This window comes from Diceros bicornis, unplaced genomic scaffold, assembly GCF_020826845.1.
Source record: "Diceros bicornis minor isolate mBicDic1 unplaced genomic scaffold, mDicBic1.mat.cur scaffold_73_ctg1, whole genome shotgun sequence".
NCBI lineage: Eukaryota > Metazoa > Chordata > Mammalia > Perissodactyla > Rhinocerotidae > Diceros > Diceros bicornis.
Genome location: NW_026691615.1, coordinates 651,119 through 674,389, shown reverse-complemented (window position 1 = coordinate 674,389; position 23,271 = coordinate 651,119). Strand labels below are relative to the sequence as shown.

General features: G+C 61.6%; 3 protein-coding genes across 3 annotated transcripts; 1 reads left to right on the top strand and 2 right to left on the bottom strand.

Moving 5' to 3' along the window:
- Positions 1-409: 409 nt before the first annotated feature.
- On the top strand, positions 410-3,140 carry SNAPC2 (small nuclear RNA activating complex polypeptide 2). Its single transcript, XM_058537886.1, has 5 exons — positions 410-622; positions 1,347-1,466; positions 1,591-1,659; positions 1,943-2,384; positions 2,474-3,140. The coding sequence occupies exons 1-5, from the start codon at positions 440-442 to the stop codon at positions 2,803-2,805; spliced, it is 1,146 nt and encodes a 381-aa protein (XP_058393869.1). The 5' UTR covers positions 410-439; the 3' UTR covers positions 2,806-3,140.
- Positions 3,141-4,417: 1,277 nt separating this feature from the next.
- On the bottom strand, positions 4,418-5,969 carry CTXN1 (cortexin 1). The gene is made up of 2 exons (XM_058537888.1): positions 5,810-5,969; positions 4,418-5,455 (listed from the first exon to the last, which is right to left on the bottom strand). The coding sequence occupies exon 2, from the start codon at positions 5,433-5,435 to the stop codon at positions 5,187-5,189; it is 249 nt and encodes an 82-aa protein (XP_058393871.1). The 5' UTR covers positions 5,436-5,455; positions 5,810-5,969; the 3' UTR covers positions 4,418-5,186.
- A 524-nt stretch (positions 5,970-6,493) lies between these two features.
- TIMM44 (translocase of inner mitochondrial membrane 44) lies at positions 6,494-20,812 on the bottom strand. The gene is made up of 13 exons (XM_058538017.1): positions 20,739-20,812; positions 18,920-19,021; positions 16,504-16,674; positions 15,372-15,452; positions 14,473-14,622; positions 13,140-13,279; positions 12,779-12,864; positions 11,967-12,059; positions 11,748-11,872; positions 10,183-10,233; positions 7,978-8,067; positions 7,378-7,488; positions 6,494-7,035 (listed from the first exon to the last, which is right to left on the bottom strand). The coding sequence occupies exons 1-13, from the start codon at positions 20,781-20,783 to the stop codon at positions 6,916-6,918; spliced, it is 1,365 nt and encodes a 454-aa protein (XP_058394000.1). The 5' UTR covers positions 20,784-20,812; the 3' UTR covers positions 6,494-6,915.
- Positions 20,813-23,271: the final 2,459 nt, after the last annotated feature.

Below are 23,271 nucleotides of genomic sequence, written 5' to 3'. Positions count from 1 at the left end.
CTCCCCCGAGCAAAGACAAGAGGGGGACTACTAGCTCCATTTTACAGATGAGGAAACTGAGGCCAGCATGGCTCAATCACCTGCTCAGGGTCCCCAGGGCTGGTCGACCCCCCAGCCCAGGCTCTTGGCTACGACTGGACAGCTGCCTTCGGCCAGGCCCCACCCTTCTTCGAGAAGCAAAGCACACAGGAGTTTCACAAGACTTAGACCAGGAACGGAGGAGGGCACGAAAATGAAATGCGGGCGGGGGTCTCGTTTGCCCGGCCTCGGTTCCGAGGCCAGTCTCCCCACCGGTTCCCGTTAAGGCGGCTCCCCCCGGCCTGCAAAGGCAGCGCCACGCCCCCACCTGCTTCCGCCTCTGCGCGGTGCTTTCTGGCCCCAGCGGCCGCCGTAACCCCGCCCACCAGGGAAACGGCGCTCCGACGCTGCCGTCGCCGGCATGAAGCCCCCGCAGCGGCGGCGAGCGGCCCCGGAGCGCTATCTGGGCGAGGTGACCGGCCCCGCGGCCTGGAGCGCCCGCGAGAAGCGGCAGCTGCTACGACTGCTGCAGTCGCGGCGGGGCCAGCCGGAGCCGGACGCCGCCGAGCTGGCGCGGGAGCTGCCGGGCCGGAGCGAGGCCGAGGTGAGAGGCTCCCGAGGAGGGAGCGAGGCTGGAGGCGGGGCTAGGATGTGTCCGGGGTGGGCGGGGGGGCGGGGCCTGGGATGCGCGAGGCGGGGGCGAGGCTGAGGAACCGGATGAGCACCGGAGGAGGACGGGACTGATACAAGGCTGCGTGATGTGGGCGTGTCAAAGGCTAAGGGGCGGGGAGTGGGCGGGGCGAGCTTGGGGGCGGAGTGTGGGCGGGGTATACGTGAGGCTGAGGGGCGGGGCGAACTTGGGAGGAAGGCGGGGAGTGGGCGGGGCCTACGTGAGACTGAGGGGCGAGGCGAGGAGGAGGCAGTGGTGAGAGGCTAAGGGAAGGCTGTGGCGGGAGCGGAGGCCACGGATAGGACGGAAGGCGCAGCGGGAGTAGGCGGGCATGAGGTCGAACTGCGAGTCTGGCAATGGGGCGGAGTGGACGGAGCGAGGAAAGGAGTAGGGTGGTACTTCGCATGGGGGTGGCCCTGGCAGCGGGGAGGAGCCAGAACCGGCCTGGGCCTTACATCCTTGTTAGGTAGTTGGTCACACTGGGGGCCTTGGCCTGAGACCACCCCCCCCACCCCCGAGCAGTCACTGCGACCCTTCACACGGGGCTAGCGGGAGGCTAGGGAGCAGTGGCCGGCCTGGAGCAGGCAGTGGGCTCTGGCTTCTTCCTCCCAGCTCCGGGCTTACCGAGGGCCCGTTCGGCCTCCTCCTCTCTCCCCAGATCCGGGACTTCCTGCGGCAGCTCAAGGGCCGCGTGGCCCGGGAGGCCATTCAGAGGGTGCATCCAGGTGGCCCCCAGGGTCCAAGGCGCCGGGAAACACAGACCCCGGCCCCCATCGAGGTGTGTCAGGGCAAGAAGTTGCGGGGGATAACCTTGTCAGAGGATCCCCAGGAGGGCAGGGCTTGGGGGGGTCCTGAGGGTTGATCCCCAGGCCGACCGTGTACCTTCTGGTTGCCCCACCTAGGTGTGGATGGACCTGGCTGAGAAGATCACAGGCCCGCTGGAGGAAGCCCTGACTGTGGCTTTCTCCCAGGTACAGCCATCCCCGGGCAGGCGGGGGTGTCCTGGAGACAGGGCCATACCTAGGAGTCTAGATGGACCCTTCTTCCTGCCAGCTCTGTGCCTCTGGCCAGTCCCTGGACACTCTGAGCCTCGGTGTCCCCGCTTCTGAGGCCAGCTCCTGGATGTGATCCTTTCTCAGGGTGGCAGGGAGGATTCTGTGAGCAGGTGGAGGTGGAGGGCCCAGTAAGTGCAGGGCAGTGGCGTGGCAGGTGGGAGGACTTCCGCCTTTCCCCACTGATCTCTCTGCCTGCCAGGTGCTCACCATCGCGGCCACGGAGCCCATCAGCCTCCTGCACTCCAGGCCCCCCAAGCCCACGCAGGCCCGTGGAAAGCTACTGCTCGTCAGTGCCCCTGGAGGGCAGGAGGCCCCGGGCCCTGAGGCCCCTGGCCCCACCCACGAGGCGCCTGGCCCCACTCCTGAGGCTCCTGGTCCCACCCCGGGCCCCGCCCATGAGGCCCATGGTCCCGCCCCCAAGACCCCTGGCCCCACCCCTCAGGCTCCTGGTCCCGCCTGTAAGGCCCCTGGTCCCACCCCTTGCCCCGCCCCTAAGACACATGGCCCCGCCCCTGAGGCACCCTGCGAATCCCTCGCCGGCCCCTTGGGTGAGGGAGACTTCACCGTCGACTTTGAGAAGATCTACAAGTACCTGTCGTCCATCTCCCGCAGCTGCCAGGGCCCTGAGCTTTCCGCAGCTGGTGAGAGGAATGGGGCCGGGGGCTGTTGGGTGAGCGCCCGGGCAGCAAGCCCCGCCCTCCCCTCACTTCTGCCCTCTCTCCGTCACTAGAGTCAGCTGTGGTCCTCGACCTGCTCATGGCGCTTCCCCAGGAGCTGCCCCGCCTGCCCTGCGCTGCCCTGGTTGAACATCTGGCGGATACGTACCTGCGCCTGACGGCCCCCCAGCCCGACCCCACCAGTGGGAGCCTGGGGCCCGCGGCCGAGGCTGGTGGGACAGGCTCCAGGGGGCAAGAGGAGGCCGGCCAGGCCACCCCCCAGGCCCCTGAGAATGCCAGGCCCAGCGAGCCGAGACCCACTTGGCAAACAGCTGGGGTCTGTCCCCTGAACCCGTTCCTGGTGCCCCTGGAGCTTCTGGGCCAGGCGGCCACCCCTGCAAGGTGAGGGGCCCGCCCGGCAGAGGACACAGCAGACATCCGTGAGCCCGCCGCCCTCAATCCTGCTCGGGCTGACGCTGGGTTATCATGAGGATCCGGTCATAGTGGAAGGTCCTGGACACGGGACACAGTGCGGGGTGCCCTTTGAGATGCTCGATACCGCAGGGGTCTCAGGAATTGAAGCCGAGTTGTACAGGGGTTCGGCTGTGGAACTGAGGAGGGGGAGCCAGGCGGCTGGGTTCAAACCATCGTCAAATACCCCCCCATCCCTTCCTGCGCCCTGTGTTGTGTTCCTGTAACTGTGAATAAAGTTCTCGTCAGTCTGCCTTGCTCTCTCTTTCCTGAGTTCAAGATGGGAGTGGGGGCCCAAAGTGCCAGAGCTTGGGGTCCTGAGGGCCGAGGAGGGGGCATGCCAGGGAGGCGCTGTCATCAGCAACGGCAGCTGTCTCCAGGTCTGGTCCCCGATGCTGCCTGGAGTGACCTCGGTTTGGCTGTGAGGGGACCCTTGGTGACACTGCCCAACAGGTGTCAGGTTTTCGGAGCAGGGTGACCTCACATCATGCAGATGGAGGGGAGACGGCCAGCAGAGTGAGGGTGGCCAAGTGGGAGGAACCAGGCCCCAAGTGGGGGGAGGGGGCCCGCAGGGGTTAGGAGTGGGCTCTCCATGTGGCAGGAGGATGGGGGGCGGGGAGCAAGTCCCTGAGGCGGCCTTGGGGGAAGCAAGTGGAGAAGGGAGAGAAGGAGGGGGAGCTGGAGGGGCCTTATGAGCAGGGAGGGAGGCAGGAGTCTTTGCTGCTGCCAAGGTCCCCAAATTCCCGGGGGGGGGGTGGTGCTGCTGGGTCTCCGTGCGCGGGGTCCCCCTCCATCAACGTCCCTGAGCGTGTGGATTTGGGGAGGGCGGGGACCCAGCTGACCTCCCCCGACACCACCTTCCTTCAAGCCTAACCAGTCCTCCGAGAGCTGGTAAATTTTCTGCCGGCAGAGCTGTGCGTTGACACAGCCTTCCTTTTATAGAAGTGCTCGCTTCTCCCCACACACATTGTACACGGCTCCCCGGGGGCGCACAACTCATCCCCGGGCAGGCGGGCTGTGGAGTGGAGCCAGCTCACTGCATGCTCACGGCGCCACACACCAGCCCCACAGCTCCAGAAGTACAAGCGCCCATGGTGGGCAGCAGGGGCCAGGCTCGGAGAGGTTTGGGGCTGCAGGTGCGGACACAGCGCCAGGAGGCCGTGCCGGTTCTCGGAGACAACCTCCAGGGCTGGCTGAGGGCGCCCCAGCCCAGCTCCCCACCTGGCTAAGTTCATTCCATGGCTCCCAGAGTCTCCCCAAGTCAAGAGAAAGAAGACGGGGGTCTTGGCTGTGTCTGGAGCTGGGGGGATTGAGATGGTTACTCAACGCCCCAGAGCGTGGGTCTGGGTGTTTTCGCAAAACTGGGCAGCCGTTAAGGGCGTGAAGTCAGACCCGGGTTCAAATCCCAGCCCAGCTAGAATCCAGCCACGTATTATGGGCCAGTCACTCAAGCTGCCTGGACCTCAGTCCCCCGCCTGTAGAATGGGGATGCTAACAGGGCTCACCGTCTGGGTCCTGAAGACGGCACAGGCCGTGCGCAGGAGGCGCTAACTCAGCACGCTGCTTGGCAGGTAGTAAGCGCTCAACAATAGCTTTTATTATCACCATCACTCAGAGGCAGGGAGTGAGAAGGCAGGGGGAGGCCCGTGGGGGGCATGGCAGGAGGGATCAGGGCGAAGTGGCAGGAGGGTCAGTGAGGGGGGGAGGTGGTGACCGAGAGAGGGGGCGCTGACCTTAACTGGGGCCTGGGCTGGGGGCGGGAGTGAGCCTGCCGGCGCTCTCCCCGCACGGAAGGCGCCACGCATCCTGGACACAGCAGCCATGGTCGCTCTTCAGGCTTGGTCTCCGGGGCAGGCTGCGCAGGGCATATTGGTATGCAGCGCCCACCCCGTGGGCCCAGGAGAGCCTGCCCCGCAAGGCCGCAGCCCAAGGAGGAGCTCCACACTTACGGGGGGCGGAGGAGGGAGTGGACAGGGAAGGGAGAGGGAACACGGGGGTTCCCGCATCCAGGAACAGACATGACACTCATGCTCGGCGGCAGGACAATAGCAGAGCCACCTACACGCTGGGGGAGGGCGGGGCGGGTCCTCTTCCCAGCCTGGCCGGTGAGTTAAGGAGCGAGGACAGGGCGGGATAAAGGCACCAAGTGGGGCTGCGGCCTGGCCAGGAGGGAAGACGGGAGGGTCTGAGCGGGGAGGGGCTGGCCTTCTCCTAACGCCCCCGCCCCCTCGGGCTGGGCTCCGAGGCCGGATCCCGAGAGCCCGGGTCGGGTGGCCCCCGGAGACCCCGCGGAGGGCCCGCCGGGGGCGCCCCGGCTCAGACCAGCGCGTAGTCGAACTGCCCGCGCTCGAGCGCCTCCTTGTGGTCGGTCCAGGACGAGGCGGGCATGCGGCTGTAGGGGTCGAGCAGGATGCGCACGCAGCGCACCATCAGCAGCACCAACACCACGAGCAGGCACAGCACGAAGGCGAACACCGTGCGCTGCTCCGCGTCCAGGCCCGCGCCCACCGGGGGCCCCGTCGACGGCGGCAGCGGCTCGGGGGACAGCGTCCACGTCGCGCTCATGGCTCACATCGCCGCGGGCCCTGCGGAGGGGGGGCCCGCCCGGGGCGCGGGGATGAGGCTGCGCCCTCCCGCGGCCCCGCGTCGCCCCTCCCGCCGCCGCCCCCCGGCCGCCGCCCGCGCCTCCGTCCCCGGGCTACGCCCATGCCGGGCCCGCGGGCACGCCGCCGCCGCCACGCCGGGACCCAACTCCGGCCGTGCGCGCAGGTGTGGCGCCGAGAGCGGGGGAGGGAGCCCCGACTGGGCCGGCCCGAGCACAACAGGTGCGAACGCGCAGCCCGCGGCGCGGCGGGGGCGAGGCCCGGCTCCCCCTCCCGCTCCCTTTGTTCTCGGCGTCCCGGGCACCCCCACCCCCCGCCCCCGCCCCCGCCCCTCACCCTGGCCTCCACCGCGACCGGGACCGAGCGCCCGGCAGCCGCGCTCTCCTCTGGGGCCCGCGCCGGCTCCGCTCTCGGCTTCTCCCCGGCGGCGGCGGCAGCGGCAGCGGCCTGGGCTCAGCCCACCACCCGCCCCTGGAGCGGCGGAGACCGACGCCGGCGAGCCGCGCGCGAGCCGGGCCGCCGCGGCTGTTCCCATGGCGACGGGGGCGGGGCCGGCGCGGGGGGCGGAGGCTGCGCAGGGAGCCGCGCGCGGCCCGCGACCCCGCCCCTGGCTCCACCGGACCGCAGCCCCCGCCCCGCCCCGCCCCGCCCCGCCCCCCCGGGAGCCCGAGCGCCCAGGACTCTACCCGCCCAGCCCGACTGCAGCGCCCGCACCCCCATTCTCCTACTCGATGGGCCCCTCACCCAGACTCCCCGTTTGGGGAACCCCAATGCCCCCAGCATCACTTGGGCGCTCAAGCTCCCCAGCCCTGGGGACCGCGACACTCAGAGACCCCAGCCAGGTCACAGAGTAATTCCTCCCAGCTTTTCTTACCACTGAGCCCCCCCAGGGGGGCAGGGTCCTGAGCAGGGAAGGTGCTGCCTCTGGGGCTACAGATCCTTCCATGACCTTGACCGCCTCCCCATGACCACCTGGCCGGCTCCCCCAACCCCAGTGACAGACACCTCAACCACCCAAGCTGCTCTCCTACGCATTGGCGTTTATTCTCACTTCCAAATCTCCGCGAATGTACAGGACAATCATAAGGGCACTGTTCAAAAAAACGGAGCTAAAACCGTCTGGCTGACAGGCTGGCTGGCCCCTCTGAGGCAGGCCCACCCTGCCCCGAGGGAGCCCTGGGCTGGGCCTCTTGGCACTGCCTGGCCTGTGCACCTCCGTGACCCTCGCCAGCAGCCCCCGTGGGCAGAGCCGTGCAGGGGCTGGCGCAGTGGGGAGCAGCCCTCAGCAGCCCCCACTCTCCCTATCCAGCCAGGGTCGCAGGCACCCTGGCAGTGAGTGGGGCCGAGCCGGCAGTCGCGTCCCCAGAGGTCCAGGCGCTGCAGGTGGACAGCGGTCCCCTGGGCATGCCCTCGGGCTGATCCAGCCCTGGAGGCCTGGAGCGTCAGAGGATCTGCTCTGTGCTGGAGGCAGAGACGTCCAGGAGCCGCCAGGCCGCGTAGGGGTTGAGCTCGTCCTGGTCGCGGCAGAGTGCCCACACGTACAGCATGCGCAGCACCTTGTCCTGCAGGAGCCAAGGGTGAGGGCCGGGGCAGAGCTCTCGGCACCCACCAGGGGACCAGGGGCCGTCCAGCGGGGCGGGGCTGGAGTAGGTTCCCAGGTCAGGACACAGGGGGACACTAGGAACACCGGTCTAGGGCCCAGAGCAGAGGCTACAACTCAGGACTTGGTAAAAGCGGACAGGCCAGTTGCCCTCTGACCTCCAGTAGGCCCGTCTCAGGCCCTGGGACTGCTCAAGGTGCTGCCCTGCCGTCCCCAGAACCTCCTGGCCATGAGTGCACAGTGGCCGGAGACTGCAGCTAGTCCTGTGCAGCTGCCCATCCCGTCCCGCCCCGCCCTCACTCACCGGGTCGCCCTCGACCACCTCGCCTTTGGGGTTCTTGATCACCATGACCAGCTGCGCCTGGAAGGTGACGATCAGCACGGGGCCCTGCTCCATCATCTTGCCCATGGCCAGCTGCGGGGGGAGCCGACAGGGCGGGTGGGCCTCAGAGGACGGCCCCCAGCCCTTCTTCCCTGCAGAACCCCCCTTCCGGGGGCGCTGCCAGGAGGCGGGCCCAGCAGTCAGGCCAGGCCCCAGAGGGAGCCTGAGGAGCTGAGCTCCTCCCACCGCAAGCCCAGGTCTGAACTGCCAAGAGTCTGCGCAGGCTCCCCGACGGGCCGTTCGGGGCAGAGCAGCCTGACAGAGCCCCGCCTTCCCAGGGACGGGGCAGGGACAGCACTGCCTCCGGGGGACCAGCTGCAGCACCCCTGTGCCCACTGCTTGTCTAATGTTCCGACCACAGACACCTTTCACTGAAAAGGAAACCTCGAGGTCCTTTAATCCAAGCGCCTGCCGTGCTGGGACTCTTCCAGAGACGGGGAGTTCACTCCCCCCTGCTCAGTGCCCTTCTGAGTAGCAGCCTGCCCGGCCCCAGGGCCCCCTGGCCCCCGAGGAGGCACTCACGTCGACGTTGTCGATGTCCAGGATGCGCGAGTGGAATTGGAGGCCCAGCGCCTTGGCCTGCTGGATGGGGTGGGCCAGCTGGCTGTAGGTCTGCAACGAGAAGCCGACCAGCCCGTGTGGACGGCCACCTGAGCGCAAGGTGCCACATCACAGGGGAGGGCCGACACCCGCACACCCCAGGGCCAGGGCGGCATCCTGGGAAACCCTCCCCGCAGGCAGGCTCCCTTTCGGCTCTGCACCTTCCAGAAATGGCTCCCGGCATCTGGGTGTGCCACGCCAGGAGCGGCAGACACCAGGAGCACAGGTCCAAGGAGGGAGGCTGGTGCCACCCCTCTGCTGGCCTGAGCCACACGCTTCCCTCATTACAAAGAGCACTGTATCAAGATTCCCAGAGCTGGAACACTACCTGAAATGCACCCCAGGGGTAAGTTGAGGCCTCCTGGCTGATCTGAAACATTCCTACGTTCACCTCACTCTGAATCCTGGCCTGGAATCACGCCACTTTTTCTAGGATTTGTCCTAACCCACGGGTTGCTCTGGAACCAACTGCCAGGGTCAGCCTCCTTCCCACCGCCCGGCCCCTCATGGGCGGCTGTCAGCCACAGGCAGCCTGTTCTTCCGACGGGGGCCACGGGGCCTCCTATGACACTCCTGAGCCCTGTAACTGCTCCCAGGCCCAGGACACAGCCCCCGGGACATGTGCAGCCTCGCAGCTCGACAGACAACCAGGACGGGAGGCATTCCGACGGCACCTACTTTTTATGGCAACAACCGATCTGCCCAGAAAAATAAAAATGGTGCCAATCTTATTTCTCGTGCGGTTTCTTAAAGATGACATTTAAAAAACACCTCTGTGCGAGCGGCTGCAACTTCAGCTGCATTTCAAGGGGCACCAGCAGCTCTCTGGCAGAGATAATCAGCCACATCCTAATGCTCCCCAAGTAAAAAAAAAAAAAAACCCCACACTCATAAATGCCTGCTGGATTAGTCACCGTGCAGGGGAGTAGTTAAAAAGAAAACCTGACATCTTCTCCTCTGCTTTTTCCAAGTTGTTTGTGAGCTGGAAACAGAAGAGAATCAGCCAAAAGACTCTTGGGTTGCTTCATACAAAGAAGCTGGGAGAAAAAAAAACAACCCACGAAGACGCAGGTCGGGGAGTGAGCAGGGTGAGGTGAGGTGGCCGAAGAGCACGGAGCCCCGAGGGACGGGGAGGCTGCCAGGACTGGGGCAGACATTGTGTGCTCCGGGGGACGCCTGACCAGCCCCCATGCAGCCCGGCGCCGACTGTGGCCCCGGGGACCCTGAGCCCGACTCCAGGGAGCAGCAGGCCTGGTGAGAACACGTGGCTCCTCTCGGGCAGGGGCATCTATCAATATCTGTTTAGGTTCGTGTTGTGGGATCCTGCACTGAGACTGCAATGAAGCCATGCACCTTGTGCATCCTGGAGCGCCGCTTCTGTGTTCCCACTGGACCCTCAGGACCACCGCGAAACGGCACAATGATGCAGCCCTGTCCCAGGGAAGGGAGGTGACACAGGCCCAGGGGGCCGCTCTGTCCAGCACCCACAATCACCACACGTAGGACCCACGTATGCTGAGCGAGCGTCTGATGCATCCGTTATTCGTTGTCCCTTTCCCCTCGCTCCCTGACCCCGGGGTCCCCAGCCTGTACCCCAGGCGGTCCTGACCACGGGGCCTTCCTTTATGTCACGCAGGGCCGCCTGAAACGGAGCAGGTAGACAGGCCACACTAAAAACTTCATCTTCCTCAGGTTGCCTCTCCTATGATCCTTTGTTTTTTTTTTTCCTCATGAGCCTTCTTAACCAGATTTATTTTAAGACGGGGGAAGGTTTCTAGATGACAACAGACAGGAAGGCCCCAGGCTATCCTTTAGGCCCAGTGAGGGAGGAAGGGGGAAGCTGGAAGGGTCATCTCTGACTAGGAGTTCAGTGCGGAAAGGACCAGCTACCTGGCCCCCAGCGAGTCCCGCAGGTGCACAGCCCACGGGCAGGGACGTGCACCCCGTGCTGAGGGGTGGAGGAAGGCAGAGATGGCTCTGGGCCAGCCGAGCATCAGACACAAGGACCCCCTCCGACCAGGACACCACGCCCTGGGTGCCCTTCCCAGATCCAGCTGCCCAAGCAGATTTTCTCCAAACTGAGATTTCCTTTTAGGCCTAAATGCAAAAAAAAAGAAAAGTACTCACAGCCTCATAGCACCAGTCTTTGAGAATGTCGAGCTCTCCAGAAATCATGGCCTGAAGACAGAAAAAAAAAAAATAAGTGTTAGAATGAGTGGGCTCTTCCGGCGGAAACCTTTCGAGCGTTCTCCAGTGGGCACCCTTCCCCTGCAGACCCCCGGCCTCTCTGCGGTTCTGGTTGGGGAAGGAGGGGAACCTAGGTCAGGCTGAAGCAGTGGGTGCCCCCTCCCCAGCCTCGGGGAGCAGAGCCCCTGTGTGTGTGACCACGGGCAGCCCAAGGGGGTCCCTGAAGGCCTGGTGGAAGAAAGGGGAGGGTGGCAGTGGGGGGGGCGGGGGGCCTCTCGCCCTGGCGGGGAAACTGAGCCATGGAGGTAAGGAGCTGCACTCTGCCTGCCCTGGGGACAAAGCTCTGGACAGCCAGGCCCACACTGTCCTACCAGTGGGGGCAGAGAGGGAGCCCTGGGGGGTCCCCAAGGTGCAGTGGGGGATGCTTGCACAGGAACCTGGAGACAGGGCCGGATCCAGTGAGGGCGAAGGAGGGGCCCAGAGAAGGGAGGGGCCGGGGGCCCTGGGAAACTGCAGGCAGGCTGGGGGCTGAGACAGCCTCAGCCCAGGAGAAAGTGCCAGTGCTCCGTCGCTGCTTTTGGGAGTGGCTCCATTTCCACCTCCTCCCAGCCCTGCCCCAAGCGGCCGAGGGGCCTGGGAAATCAGAGGAGGGAGAGGGGACCACGAGGAGGCAGCACAGGAGGAGAGGCCAGGCATCCACACGGGGTTGGAGGGCCTTTCTGTGGTCCCACTCAGGGCCCTCCAGAGGCCAGGCTGGGCTGGGCTGAGGATGCCCAGGCTCTGGCCACATCTTGGGGGCTGCAGAGGAGCAGAGACGTGGCAGGGAAAAGGCAGCCAGGGGGCTCGCGGAGGGCGACCTTGGGCAGGCCCCCCGCCTCAGTTATGAGCCAAAAGGAGAGGTGAGAGGACCAGAAGATGGGATTTGGGATTCCCATACAGACGAACCTCGGAGGAAAGCCCCCTCTCCTGCTTCCCTGCCCGGCAGGTCTGGCCTGAGCCACCAGCTTCTCCAGGCCCTCCTCACGCCTGCCCCAGGGTGACAGCTGGTTTCTCCCACTCCTGCAAGGCCCCTGGCACCTGGAGACAGACCCGGGGCCCCTGGCGGCCGCTCAGGGCAGGCTAGAGGGAACAGCTTCAGCGGAGTGGGAGGGAAACGAGCCGGGAGGCGCCAGGCTGTTTCAGCAGGCGTGAGAGGGGAGGCAGGCGTTGCTGCCCAACCTCAGGAAGAGAAGCTCAGTCCCCGGGCAGGACACTGTGTGGGCGAGGCGGGACATGTCAGAGCCACGGGCACCAGGGCCAGCAGGCGCCATGGAGGACCATGCCTTCTCATGGGGGGTCAGGCGTCTGAAGACAGGAGCGACATCTCTGCTCAGAAAGCCCCCTCCACGGCCCAACGCCCCCAGGGAAGCCTCGCTCGGGCCACAGTGTTTGTGACGTGCACCCCCGGGATGGCAGGCCGGAGCCCGGGCACCAGAGGTGGGGGGGCCTGCAGGCTGGGCACCCACCTCCAGGACGTTGGGGATGATGTCCTTCTCACACTGCTGCAGGAACCGGTCCTTGTCGAAGGCGGGGTCCACCCGCAGGATCTCCGTGAGCACCTCCGACATCTCTGTCTTCGAGAACAGGCCCCCTGGGGGCGGCCGAGCCAGGAGTGGGTTGAGGGCCCAGGACCCTCCCTGCAGCTGGCCCCGGGGGACGGGACGGTTCTGGGGCACCCTGCTCACCCAGCAGGTCCGTGACCTTATCTGTCAGCGCCCGGGACGCCCGGATGAGCGCGTTGTCACTTTCGTCGTACCTCATTTTCATCTCGAAGAACCCTGCGGGGGATGGGGCAGGGGTCAGGGTGCCTTCCGGAAAGACACCCCCACTCCACGACTTCCGGGGCTCCTCGTGGCCCCCGGGAGAGCTATTCTCCACGCAGCTCGGGTACACTGGGGGACTCTCTGAGCTTCTTCCTTGGCCATGAGTGAGGACCCCCCTGCAGAGCCCTCAACCCTGGGCAGGGCTGTGTGAACTGGAGGGCCGCCCCCGCTGCCTGGTGCTGTCATCACAAAGGATGTGGCGGTCCTCACAGGACAAGGGACAGGGCGTGTGGCATGGCTACGCTCCTTGTCACCACCTGGGAAGCCCCATGCCCCAGACGAGGGCAGAGGACTCCAGGGCCACGAGCTGGCGGCGGCTCCGTGAGCACCAGCGTTCCTGGCCTCCTGTATGGGCAGCGTCTCGTGGTGGAATCCACAGCAGAACCGGCAGGGAGGCGGCTGGGCCCGGCCACCCTGCTGCCACCACTGGCCCTGGCTCCAGGAACAGCAAAGATGGTGACACAGCCCCTACAGCAGTGCCCCCACCCACCACGCTGAGAGGTTCGGGGGCTTCCCACTGGGTGACCCTGAGGAAGCGACTGGTCCTCTCTGACCCTCGGTCTTCTCCTCCGTGAAATTGGGGTCTGGCTTGTGCCCAGTGCACGGGGAGTGCTTAGTAAGTGTCACTGTCACCGCCCTGCCGTCAGCCAAGTCTCGAAGGGGTAAACACTCACGGTTGAACACCACGTTGTTGTCCCTGAAGTCTTTCCACTGCTGGTACCACTTGGAGTCCTTGTGCAGCACGACCCCCAGGGCCTCCCTGGGGAAGACAGGGCAGCCAGTGAGCAGCAGCCCAGAGCCGCCGGGCCCCAGCCCCACCCAGTCCAGGGGCTGCAACCACACCGGCCTCATCTCTCTTCCCCCACCACCAAGCCCCCAAATCCTCTCGAGGGAGCCGGGGAACCTCGGGCAGAGAAGAAACTTGAGCAAGTGACTCGGGTAGGAGCCTTTGGTGGACCCTCAAAATGGACCACAGTGCGGGGGGCGGAAAAGGGAGGCAGTGAGGGGGCAGACCCGGGCCCGTCCGGTACCTACTCATTGGGCTCAAACACTTTCTCTTCTTTGAATTTCTCTCCTGCAAACTCTTTCCTTTTCCTGAGCCGCTCGGGCCTCCGGTAGGGCCCGGTCTGCCCCAGGACGCTCTCGTCGATCTCCTTTTTCACTGACTCCACCCCCTGGAGGAGAGCACAGCCGGCGTGGCGCGGGTGCAGGGATCCTTCCCCATACCCCAGACCACCGCCGTCGGCCTGTGGTCGCGCCCAAATTCGGGAGAGCGCCTGCTCTGAACCCCAGCCTTGGGCCTGATGGCGCCCTGGGGCCTCACCTTCCCCGGGTCTCGGGGTCATTCGGCTCAGAGCGCCCACCCAGCCTGGTGCAGGGCAGCGACACATCTGAGCCTTGGGGAGGCAGACACAGAGGCCCGGAGAGACCCCAGCTCTGCTGACTCCTGCCCCTCCCCTCCAGGAGCAGCCAACACACCCCTGGCTGCCCCCAGCTGACCCTCAGATTCCGAGACTGACTCCTCACTCTCCCTGGAAACCCAAGGGGCATCCTGGGATCTGCCTCTGCCCCTCTCCCCTGACCCGAGCTGACCCACAGTCTGTGGATTCCACCTCCCCAAATCTCTGGAACCCGTTTCCCTCCTCCTGTCCCCACCAACAGGCAGCTGTGCCCAGGCCACCCAAGGCAGCCTCCAGCCTCCTCTGTCACACTGCCGGAGTCCTGGCTGGGTGGCTGTGCCTCTTCCACACTCAGTAACCTTCCTCGACTCCTTGTCACTTTCCACATGAAACCTAACCCCTAACCCCCGGCATGGCCCGCAGGACCATTCTCGACAGGCCCCATTTTCCCTCAGCCGCCCCCTGGCCTCCCCACGGTTCATGGGGTACCCCGAGCTGGCTCCCCTCTGCAGGGCTTGCTCCCTCCACCTGCAGCGCCCCCCAACTCTTCCCTCCCTCAGGGGAGAAGGGCCCCTCTGAGAAGGCTCCCTGCCCCCCGTGTGTTCCTCTGTGGCTCACTGGTCAGGAACTGCCTGTCTCCTTCCCCTGCACCCCTGGAGAACAGGGACTTGGAATTTCTCTCCTGTTGCCCTGCGGCCAGCAGAGGGCCCAGCACACAGTAAGATACAACAGGCATTTGTGGAATGAATTCAGGACCTCAAGTCACCCCAAGCCCAAGAGGTCTCCGGGTCACGGACACAAGCTAACGGGGTTAGCAGCTCAGAGCAGGCGAGAGGCTCCTGGGGTGTCAACCTGCAGCTCCCTAGAGACTGTGACTTGCCTGAGGCCCTCAGCCAAGAGGGGAGCAGGGCCCTCCCACCAGGCCCACTGCGCTCCCCTAGTGAGGCCCCGAGCCCCAGCCCACTCACCTGGGATAGGGCTTTGAAGGCGGCGGTCCGGCCCAGCTTCTCCCCGCCCTTGGACACTGACTCGGCTGACTGCTTGGCTGTCTTGGCTGCCTCTTCCACGCCCTCTTTGATTTTCCGGCCAAAGTCACTCCTACTGACTTCGTCAAGACTCTACTGAGACAGGGTGGGGATGGGGGCGGGCGGTGTCAGCACGGCCCCCTCAGGCCGGCAGGAGCTCCCCAGAGCTAAGGCCAGAGCAGGCCTCCAAGGGGGGGGAACAGGCGCTCCGAACTCATCTGGCTCGTGGGGCCCTGACACTCGGGTGCACGCGCTGGAGAACACTGCATACAACTTCTGGGGTGCCGGGCCCTCGGGCTCCCCAGAACGGGCAGGAGCCCCGAGCCCTCCAAGGATTCCGCAGGAGCAGCAGCCGGGAGGTGAGCGGGAGGGTGAGGGTGGGCTGGCCTCCCCTGGGCCCAGAACCATGCAGAGCCCCGCCCACAGAACAGAAAAACCAAAACAGAAACCACCAAAGAAAGCCGCCCATGGCCTCAAGGAGTCACTCCTATCCCCACCCTCGTCTGGCACAAGTGTCCCCTCCCCTCTATGTCTAGGCAGGAAGAAGAAAATCCCCACTCATCCTCCTGTCCTGGCTAGTCGCACGGCTGGTTCTAACTTAGTGGTGAACCGCCGGGCGAGTGGCTAGTCTGCCTGCCCTCCTTCCCGAGGGGCGGTGTGGATCTAAACTCCAGAAGCCTCCCGACCCGGATGGCTCTTCCCTCACCTGCCACCCACACCTGTCCATCCACGGCTGCCAAGTCACGCCCTGCCTGGCGCCTGCTCTTGCAGCTCGCTGCCTCCAGCCCCACTCCCCTCCCGGGAGGCGGTGGCTCGGGGCCGGCGAGCCCAGAGACTGTTACCTCCTTCACGGTGCCTGTGAGCTCCCCCAGTTTCTTCTTGATCACTTCGCTCGTCCGCACCGTTTCGGATTCGATGGTTTTCTAGGGTAAAGGACGTTGTTTCTTTTTGTTGGTCCAAGGAAGCACTTTCTCAACCCCCCTTCCCCACCCAGGGCCCCTCGCTGCCCCACAGCCTGGGGCTCAGCTGATGGACTTGAACCGCCTGAGCGCAGGATCCCCCTGCCCAGCGTTTCTCTCTGATCTTGCCCATCAGCTCGTCAGCGATGTATCTCGGGGGGCTCTGCTCTCAGCATCATCCTGCCTCGCTCTGCCCCCGACCCAGCCACTGCAGCGGTTCCCACATCCCGGCCACCCCACCCAACCTCGGCCTGCTCTGCCCCACACGACCCCTCCACCCACTCCCCTCCCTTAATGAAAAGGAAGAGCGATCTTCTGTCGGGTCGAGTCCCCCAGAGGCAGGACCCAGATGGGTAGTTACATCCAAGTGAGTGACTTGGGGACACTCAGAGGCAACAGGCCTTGTCCACGGCCTGGGAGGGGGGCCAAGAGAACAAAAACCTGAGGGACCTGGGGGCAGGTGCCCACACCCCCGGGGCTCAGCCGCCCATCAGATGCGGATGCTGTACCCGCCTCGCAGAGCCCTGACGTGGCATATGAATAGAGGACGCGAGCCCATTCGCGGTGGTGGGCACTTGGCAGCTGCTCAGTAACAGACAGCAGCAGTAATTAATAATTACGCCAGCATAGTAACCCACTTTCTACCCATTTCACTCTGAAGGCCAAGACTGCAAGTCTCTCAGGAGCAGCGCATCTGAAATCAAGGGGTCACGGCGGGACCTGCGGAAACACAGATTCTGCTCCGGCAGTCAAGAGGGCTCTGAGACCTTGCCTTTCTCGCAAGCTCCCAGCAGAGGCCGGGAGAACGGTCTGCGGAGAACGGCGCACTGTCTCTCCACAGAACCAGAAGGCTGGATGGCCCACTCCTGTCCCCTCGCTCCCTATCATCAGTGGGGTGCCCTCATCCCCACACAAGCCGCTCCTCCCACAGCGCCCCGGCACTGAGCCCCTCACTGTCCGGGGGGCTCTGGGAAAACGTGTGCCACCGAGGGAGACACGCAGAAGAGGGACTCACGTATTTCCTTCTGGCCTCCTGGAGCGCGTCTGACTCCTCCAACTTCCTCGCCTCGTCTCGGAATTTTTTTATACTTTCTTTCATTTCTTTGTTTTTGGCTAATTCTTGTTTGATATTATCTAGCAAGCCGGAGAGAAAGCCTTTTCTGCTTCCAGAAGAATAGGATCTGGACTAGAAAGAAAATAAAAGAAATGAGGGATTCTTTATTTTCTCCTTTCTGTTGACCTAGGTTTAACAATGAATAGCTACCTCTTTTTATAAGAGTAATAAAAGACAAATTTAAAAAGCAACAGGCGATAAACTGTGGGGCATGCAGACAAGGGAATATTAGTCAGTGCTAAAGAGAAATGAGCTCTCAAGCCGTGAAAAGACATGGAGGAACCTTAAATGTATATGACTAAGCGAAAGAAGCTATCTGAAAAGGCTACATAACGGATGATTCCAACTCTGTGCCATTCTGGAAAAGGCAGAACTACGGAGACAGTAAAAGGATCACTGGTTGCCAGGGGCTGGGGTGTGGGATAAACAGGCAGAGCAGGGAGGATTTCTAGAGCAGTGTAACTATTCTGCTTGATACCGTGACGGTGGTGGATACATGTATCATATTCGCCAAACTCACAGAAGGTACAACACAGAGTGAACTCTCATGTCAACTAGGACTTCAGTTAATAATAATGTATCCGTAATGGCCCATCAGTTGTAACAAATGTACCACCCTCCTGCAGGATGCTGATGACCCGGAAAACTGTGTGCCAGGTGGGAGGAGAGGGGGAGGGAAGGCTGATGGGAACTCTCTGTACTTTCCACTCAGTTCTTCCATAAATCTAAAACTGCTCCAAAAAAGAAAGTCTATTAAAAACAAAACAAGATGCCATGCTCTTTGTCCAACAGAGGAAACACTGGACGAGAAACGGGTGCAGCTTGGAACCCTCATGGGGATTCAAATACGCTCGCGTTAAACCCAAGGCAAAGGTCAACACCCAAAGGGGCTCCTGCCCCTGGACTGGAAGTGAAAGGACTCTGTGGCTCCCCATTACAAAGGAGCTGGCACAGCGCCCTATACCCTGGGCTTCCGGGGCTGGGATAACTTCTTCCTTTGGGGCCACTCCCAAGTCCCCAGTTGGGACTCATATGTCACCCAAGGGCCTGGGGACTGGCACAAACCTCCCTGTCTCAGCCCACAGGGTCACAGTCACCGAGAGCCCAAGCTCGGGGTGTCCCCTCACAGGAAAACCCAACACACCTGGGGGCCAGACCCTAGGGAGGCCAGAAGAGAGCTTGAGACGCCGCTCCGGGCACAAGAACCACATTGTACACTGCCCAAGACGGGCTCTGGGGTCGACAGAGCTGCGGTTCGACACCTGCATCCCCACCCGTGTCACTAAGAGCAGGCTCAGAAAGACAGAGCTTAGAGGATGACGATGAGAGATTACGTCACAAGGAAGTGGCCGTGTGTGCTCAGCTGCTCCCGACCCCTCCCCGGGTGTGCTGGCTATGCTGCAGGGGCTGGGGGCTCCCTCTACAGTTTCAGGAGCGACTGCCTCCCTGGCCCCCATCAAGCCACAGGGAAAGCTGTACCAAACCTGGGTGCTGCTCCACAGGCGGGCAGCCAGGCCTGGCACGGCCAGGCTGCCGTCTCATCTAGATGTGCCCTGGCCAGCCTTTCTCCAGGGGAAGTTCCAGGACTATCAGGGACGGCGCCACCTTGCAGCAGCCCTGCCACTCACTGCGGGCCTGCACACTGTGAGTGTAGGGCGGGCTGGACAACTACAGGGCAGGGCCCCAGGGCCTGTCCCACGCCCACAACAGGCCCAGGATAGGATCAGGGAGACAAAATCTGAGTGAGGCGGGGGCATAGGGAACCTACAAGGAGGCAGCTGAGGGAAACTCAGAAGGAAGGGAGGGCATGGGCTGCCCGAGCACACAGGTTCGGGGAAGAGTGTCAGGTTCTCAGTCTCCCTCTTCATGGTGGTGAGGCACCAAGAGAAACATGAAGAGGAGTGACTGGGGACACAAAAGCTCTAGAAAATGCTACCTGTGAGGAGCAGCATAAAGGATGGGGGGATGTGGCCTGGGGAAACCGAGCCCCAGGAGATGATGGGTAACTCTGCTCAAGGCCACACGGGGTGGATTTCAGCCCAGTACAGGGGATGACTCTTCTAGCCATTAGAGCTGAGAAAACGTGCTACTTTGTAGGCAGGAGCCTGATTCCTAACGACATCGGGCACTTCCTGGGATACAGAGAGGACCAGGCACACTGGGCTCTGTAACTCCAAGGGCCTTGGATATTGACTGTCTGCCAATCAGCCGCCACTGGCATTATGGGCAACATCCTGCAGCCCTCTCTCCCGTCAACTAGGTCTGATTTTTCCGACCTCCTCCTCCTGTCTGCTTGCTCGGGTCCTGAGTCACTCACCAGGGGCAGCTCTCCGCCTGGCCGCCGTATCTGATAGGTTCCCTGGGGCAGCGGCACTAGGTTGTGGCTCGACAGAAACTGGACTCCACTGCCGAGGCATCTCTAAGTGGCGGAGAAAAGAGAAAGATTCATTCAGAAAAGACGGTGACAAGGAATGAGGTAGGCCACACTAAAAAAGCAGGGGTCGTCTGAGACTTATCTGCCAATTTTTATCGCATGCCTGCCACATGCTGGGTGCCCTGCAAAGTTCCCATTTTCTGAGAAGCCAGTGGGATCGGGTGGAAAGAGAAAACACTGGATCTGCACCTCCAGGGCCCATCTCTCCCCTCCCGCTTCTGAACCTGGGAGAAACCTGATGGGTCCCGGGAAACGCCAATCTATGAGGGAGGAAGGTTGAACGTGCCAGTCCAATTTAATCCCTTAGTCTGAAAATGGGCATGCTGAGCTTCAATGCTGGTGACAAGCAGTCTTCTCTCACTAGCCCACCCCACTTCTGCTGGCCTTGGAAGACAAGAGACCTGGGCTTTCAAAGGTAAATTCTGATAAGTTATTTCTCCAGGAGCAACTCTGGAATAAACCTACAATGTCCTGGCCCAGAGCTGGGCTGCATGCAGGACAACTTACGGGAGTCACTTGGGCCAAGAGCCAGCTAACCTTACGTGAAAGGCATTTCTTCTCCCACCAAATGAAGCTCCATGAGGGAAGGGCCTGTGCGGGTCCTATTCAACACTGCACCCTAGTACCCAGCGCGGAGCCAGGTGCACAGATGTGAGTGACCTGATAGAACCTCTCTTCCATTTCCACATTCCCTGGGCCTTGCCTCTCCCTGATCCACACCTCCTGTCTCCAGTAACCCTAAGCAACATCCCAAACTTATAGTTACTCAAGAGTAACTCTTGGGGGTTTAAATAACTTGTACTTCTCGATCTGCCTACACTGAAGCCACTGGCTTCAGCGTCTTAACTAGAGGCAGATGGCTGTCTCGCTTGGTCGAGAAATCCCACAGCAGGGCCAAACCTGAAGTCGGTTCCCCCCTCATTCCTGTGCTGAAATCCAAACACGTGTCAATTCAACCTCTAAAACCTGGCTCTAAAGAGGCCAAGAAAAAGTCAGTGGGGAGTCAAATACATCTTCTTTCTTGGGCCACTCAGATTCCCATGAGATATTTTCCTTCCTCCAGAGTCTGGCTCCGGAGTCAGGTGGACCTGGTCCAAAGCCCCCACTAGCTCTGAAACTGTGGGCAGGTTGCTTAACTTTTCTGAGTCTTCAGTTTCCTAACCTGTGCGATTGCGACAAGCGGCAGCAATATGAAGTACTGTTTTCTCAGTGTGCTTTACACGCCCTGACTCCCACCGCCTCTATGAGCCCAGGCTCTCAGTCAGGGCGAGAACCACCTCCCGCGCTCTCACACGGAGGGTTAGGAGAGGCGATGCAGGAAATGCTCCCGGTAGAGGACGTGGCATATAAACGTGAACCGTGACTGTCACGGATTTTTTGCCTTCTCCTCGCTACTCTGTCTGCGCTGGGCGCCGAGGCCACCATGCACTCCCCGGTGCACGTGGGCTCTGAGCAGGAGGGGAGGGGCGATCCGCTCCCCGCCCGCCTCCGCGCACTGCCGCCCCCCACCCGGCCCCCGCCCTCAGGCCTCGCTCCGGGCCCCCCGCCCCGGCCTCGGCTGACACAACGAGCCAACCCCACGCCTCTCGCCGAGCACAGGGAAGGGCCGCGAGGGCCAAGGACCTAAAGAGAAGAAGGCCCTGGAGGTCGCGAGCCCGGAGCCCTCTAGGCCCACCCCGTGCGGCCCCGCACGTCCGCTCACCCGCGGGCAGCGGCACCAGCCTCCCCACACCGCCGCCGCCGCCATGTTGGATTAGCCCGTCTGACCTTCTCGCGGCGCGCCCCGATGGCGTCATCCACCGCGTCGGCCTGGAGCGGGGAGGCCCTGGGAAAAGCGGGCCCTGGGGGGGCGGGGTTTCGAAAGGGAAAGGCCCCTGATTGGCAGGGCTCCAAAGGGGGCGGGGCCTTGGGAGAGGTCAGCGATGGGGCGGGGCTCGATAGGGGGCGGGAACACCTTGAGAGCTAGGCCTCTGATAGGGCAGGATTTCGGAAGGGCGGGGTGTGACTGGATGTGACACAGGGGGCGGGCACTCCTCTGAGGCAGAGACCTATGGTTGGATAAGACTACGAAGGGGCGGAGCCTGAGGGCGTGGATTCTGCTTGGGGCGGTAATTTCCCTACACATCGCGCAGGGTTCCGCTGGCGGGAAGGTAGGCTGTCCGCAAGGGCCGATTCAGTTGGATTCCTGACTGATTGACTGAACGGCTGACCAACCCGATAATGACTGACTCTGGCTCTCACTGCCAGTGAATGACTGACAGTGACCGACGGACGGACGAGTGAGTTGCTCCAAGAGCAAGAGCGACGAGCCCGCTTTTACACAGCACTTTGGGAAGGCGCCTGTTGGTTTTGGCCCAGAACAGGAAAGGGAAGCTGAGGCCAGGCTGGGTGTAGGCCACTTCTCCATCGATGCAGTGTGAATTGACACACCTTGCGCTGAAGAAGCTCAGGCCTCTGTCATTTCAGTGCCTAGATACTATTTTCCTATTTAGAGAATGCTGCCACCAAGTGGCGGCACCTTGACATGTCCGTGCCATCTGAGGCTGGGGAGAGGAGGGGTCTGGTCTCTTGCGGGAGTTAATGTATGTTGCGTTTGCTCTATTGAAGCCATTTGCATTATTAAACTGTGATAAGGGCTGTGGGACTTGAAAGGGGGGCAACATACACTCCCTGGCTTCAGGGTTGGACGGACCTGCATTCTCTATCCCTCAGAAGCTGCACCTCGAGGTGGGAGTAAGGGATGAGGGCTTCCACTCTGGCTTTGTTTGAAATGTCTTAACTCCAAGAGGAGCAAACTAGTTCAGCGGTTGTGATACACAGGTTTGAAAAGAAGGTCTGGCCTTCTTAGTTGTAGTTGAAACCATGGACTGGGACAAGGGCCCCCAGGGAGAGTGTGTCAAATGGGCATATCAAAGACCCAAAGCTAAAACGGAGGAAGAAGAGCCCTTAAAGGAGGCTGGGCAGGACTGGTCAACAGGTAGAGAGAGGACCCAGAGGGCCTTGGAGAAGGCAGGTGGAGTAAGCCCTCCTGAATCCTTCGGAGAACTCAGGCGAGTCCAGAACTTTACTCATGTCCTTTGCGTTTTGCAATATGGAGGTGCCTGGTGTGATGAGCAAGAGGGTTTGGGTTGAATCGAGGCTGTGGAAGCCGGATTTCACTGGGTGGAGATTTTTTGACAGAGGTGTGCTGGAGTCAGTGTGTACTGGCTGGTGAGAGCCAGCTGTCAATTTCCAGGAATTTTGGAGCCAGTTGTTAAACACAGCCATTGTTGAAAAATTGATTGTATAAACTTCCGGTCAAATGCATTATATTAATAATAAACGAAAGTAATAAATACTCAAAACACAACACTTCCTAATTATTTTGCTACATGTTACTAGCTGTGCTGCTGAGGTTATTTACATATATGGTATTTGCATGCTGGAAATACTCTATTATGTGTGCTGCTGCATTGCATACCAGTTCTGTGTTTAATGATGCCACGCAAGTAGCTTGAAATAGACCATGGTGGATATTTACACCACAGGAACTTGCAGACACTACAGATCAGGAGCTTTGGGGTTTGTTTGAGGGCCAGTCATTAAACATTTAAGCAGCACGTGGAGAGAGTGAGCACAGACTCCTCCGAGGCCTCTTTGCTGTGAATAGAAGGTGAAATGACAGCTGAAGGGATATATGGGCAGCAGAGAGGATGGTGTGTTTGTTTTTGCCACCTTTTTATTTTGAAACATTTCAAAGCCACCAAAACGTTGCCAGAAAGTGTAATGAACACTCATATATCTTTCACCTCTGCTTCATTTTCCCTTGCTGGTTTTAGCATTCTCTCTATTATAGATACAAACAAATATATATACAAATATATACAAATAAACTTCTTTGTTTCATTAAAGCACTTGAAAGAGAGTTTCAGACAACATGACACTTCCCCTTCCATACTTAAAGATGTGTCTTCTAAGGGCATTCTCCACAAGACCACAATGCCATCATCATGCCAAGAAATTCATTATCATTGATTAAATAATTAAAATTCCATCAAATAAAACAATATTATTCTTTCCCCAATTTGATCACTTTTTTTTTTTTTTTCAAATCTAGAGTTCAATCAAGTTTCACTTATTGCATTTGGTTGCCATGTCTCTTTCAGTCTCCTTTAATTTAGAAAAGTCCCCTCGCTTTTTTTTTGGGGGGGGGGAGGAGTCCTTCATGACCGATGATTTTGAAGGCCTGTTGTCTT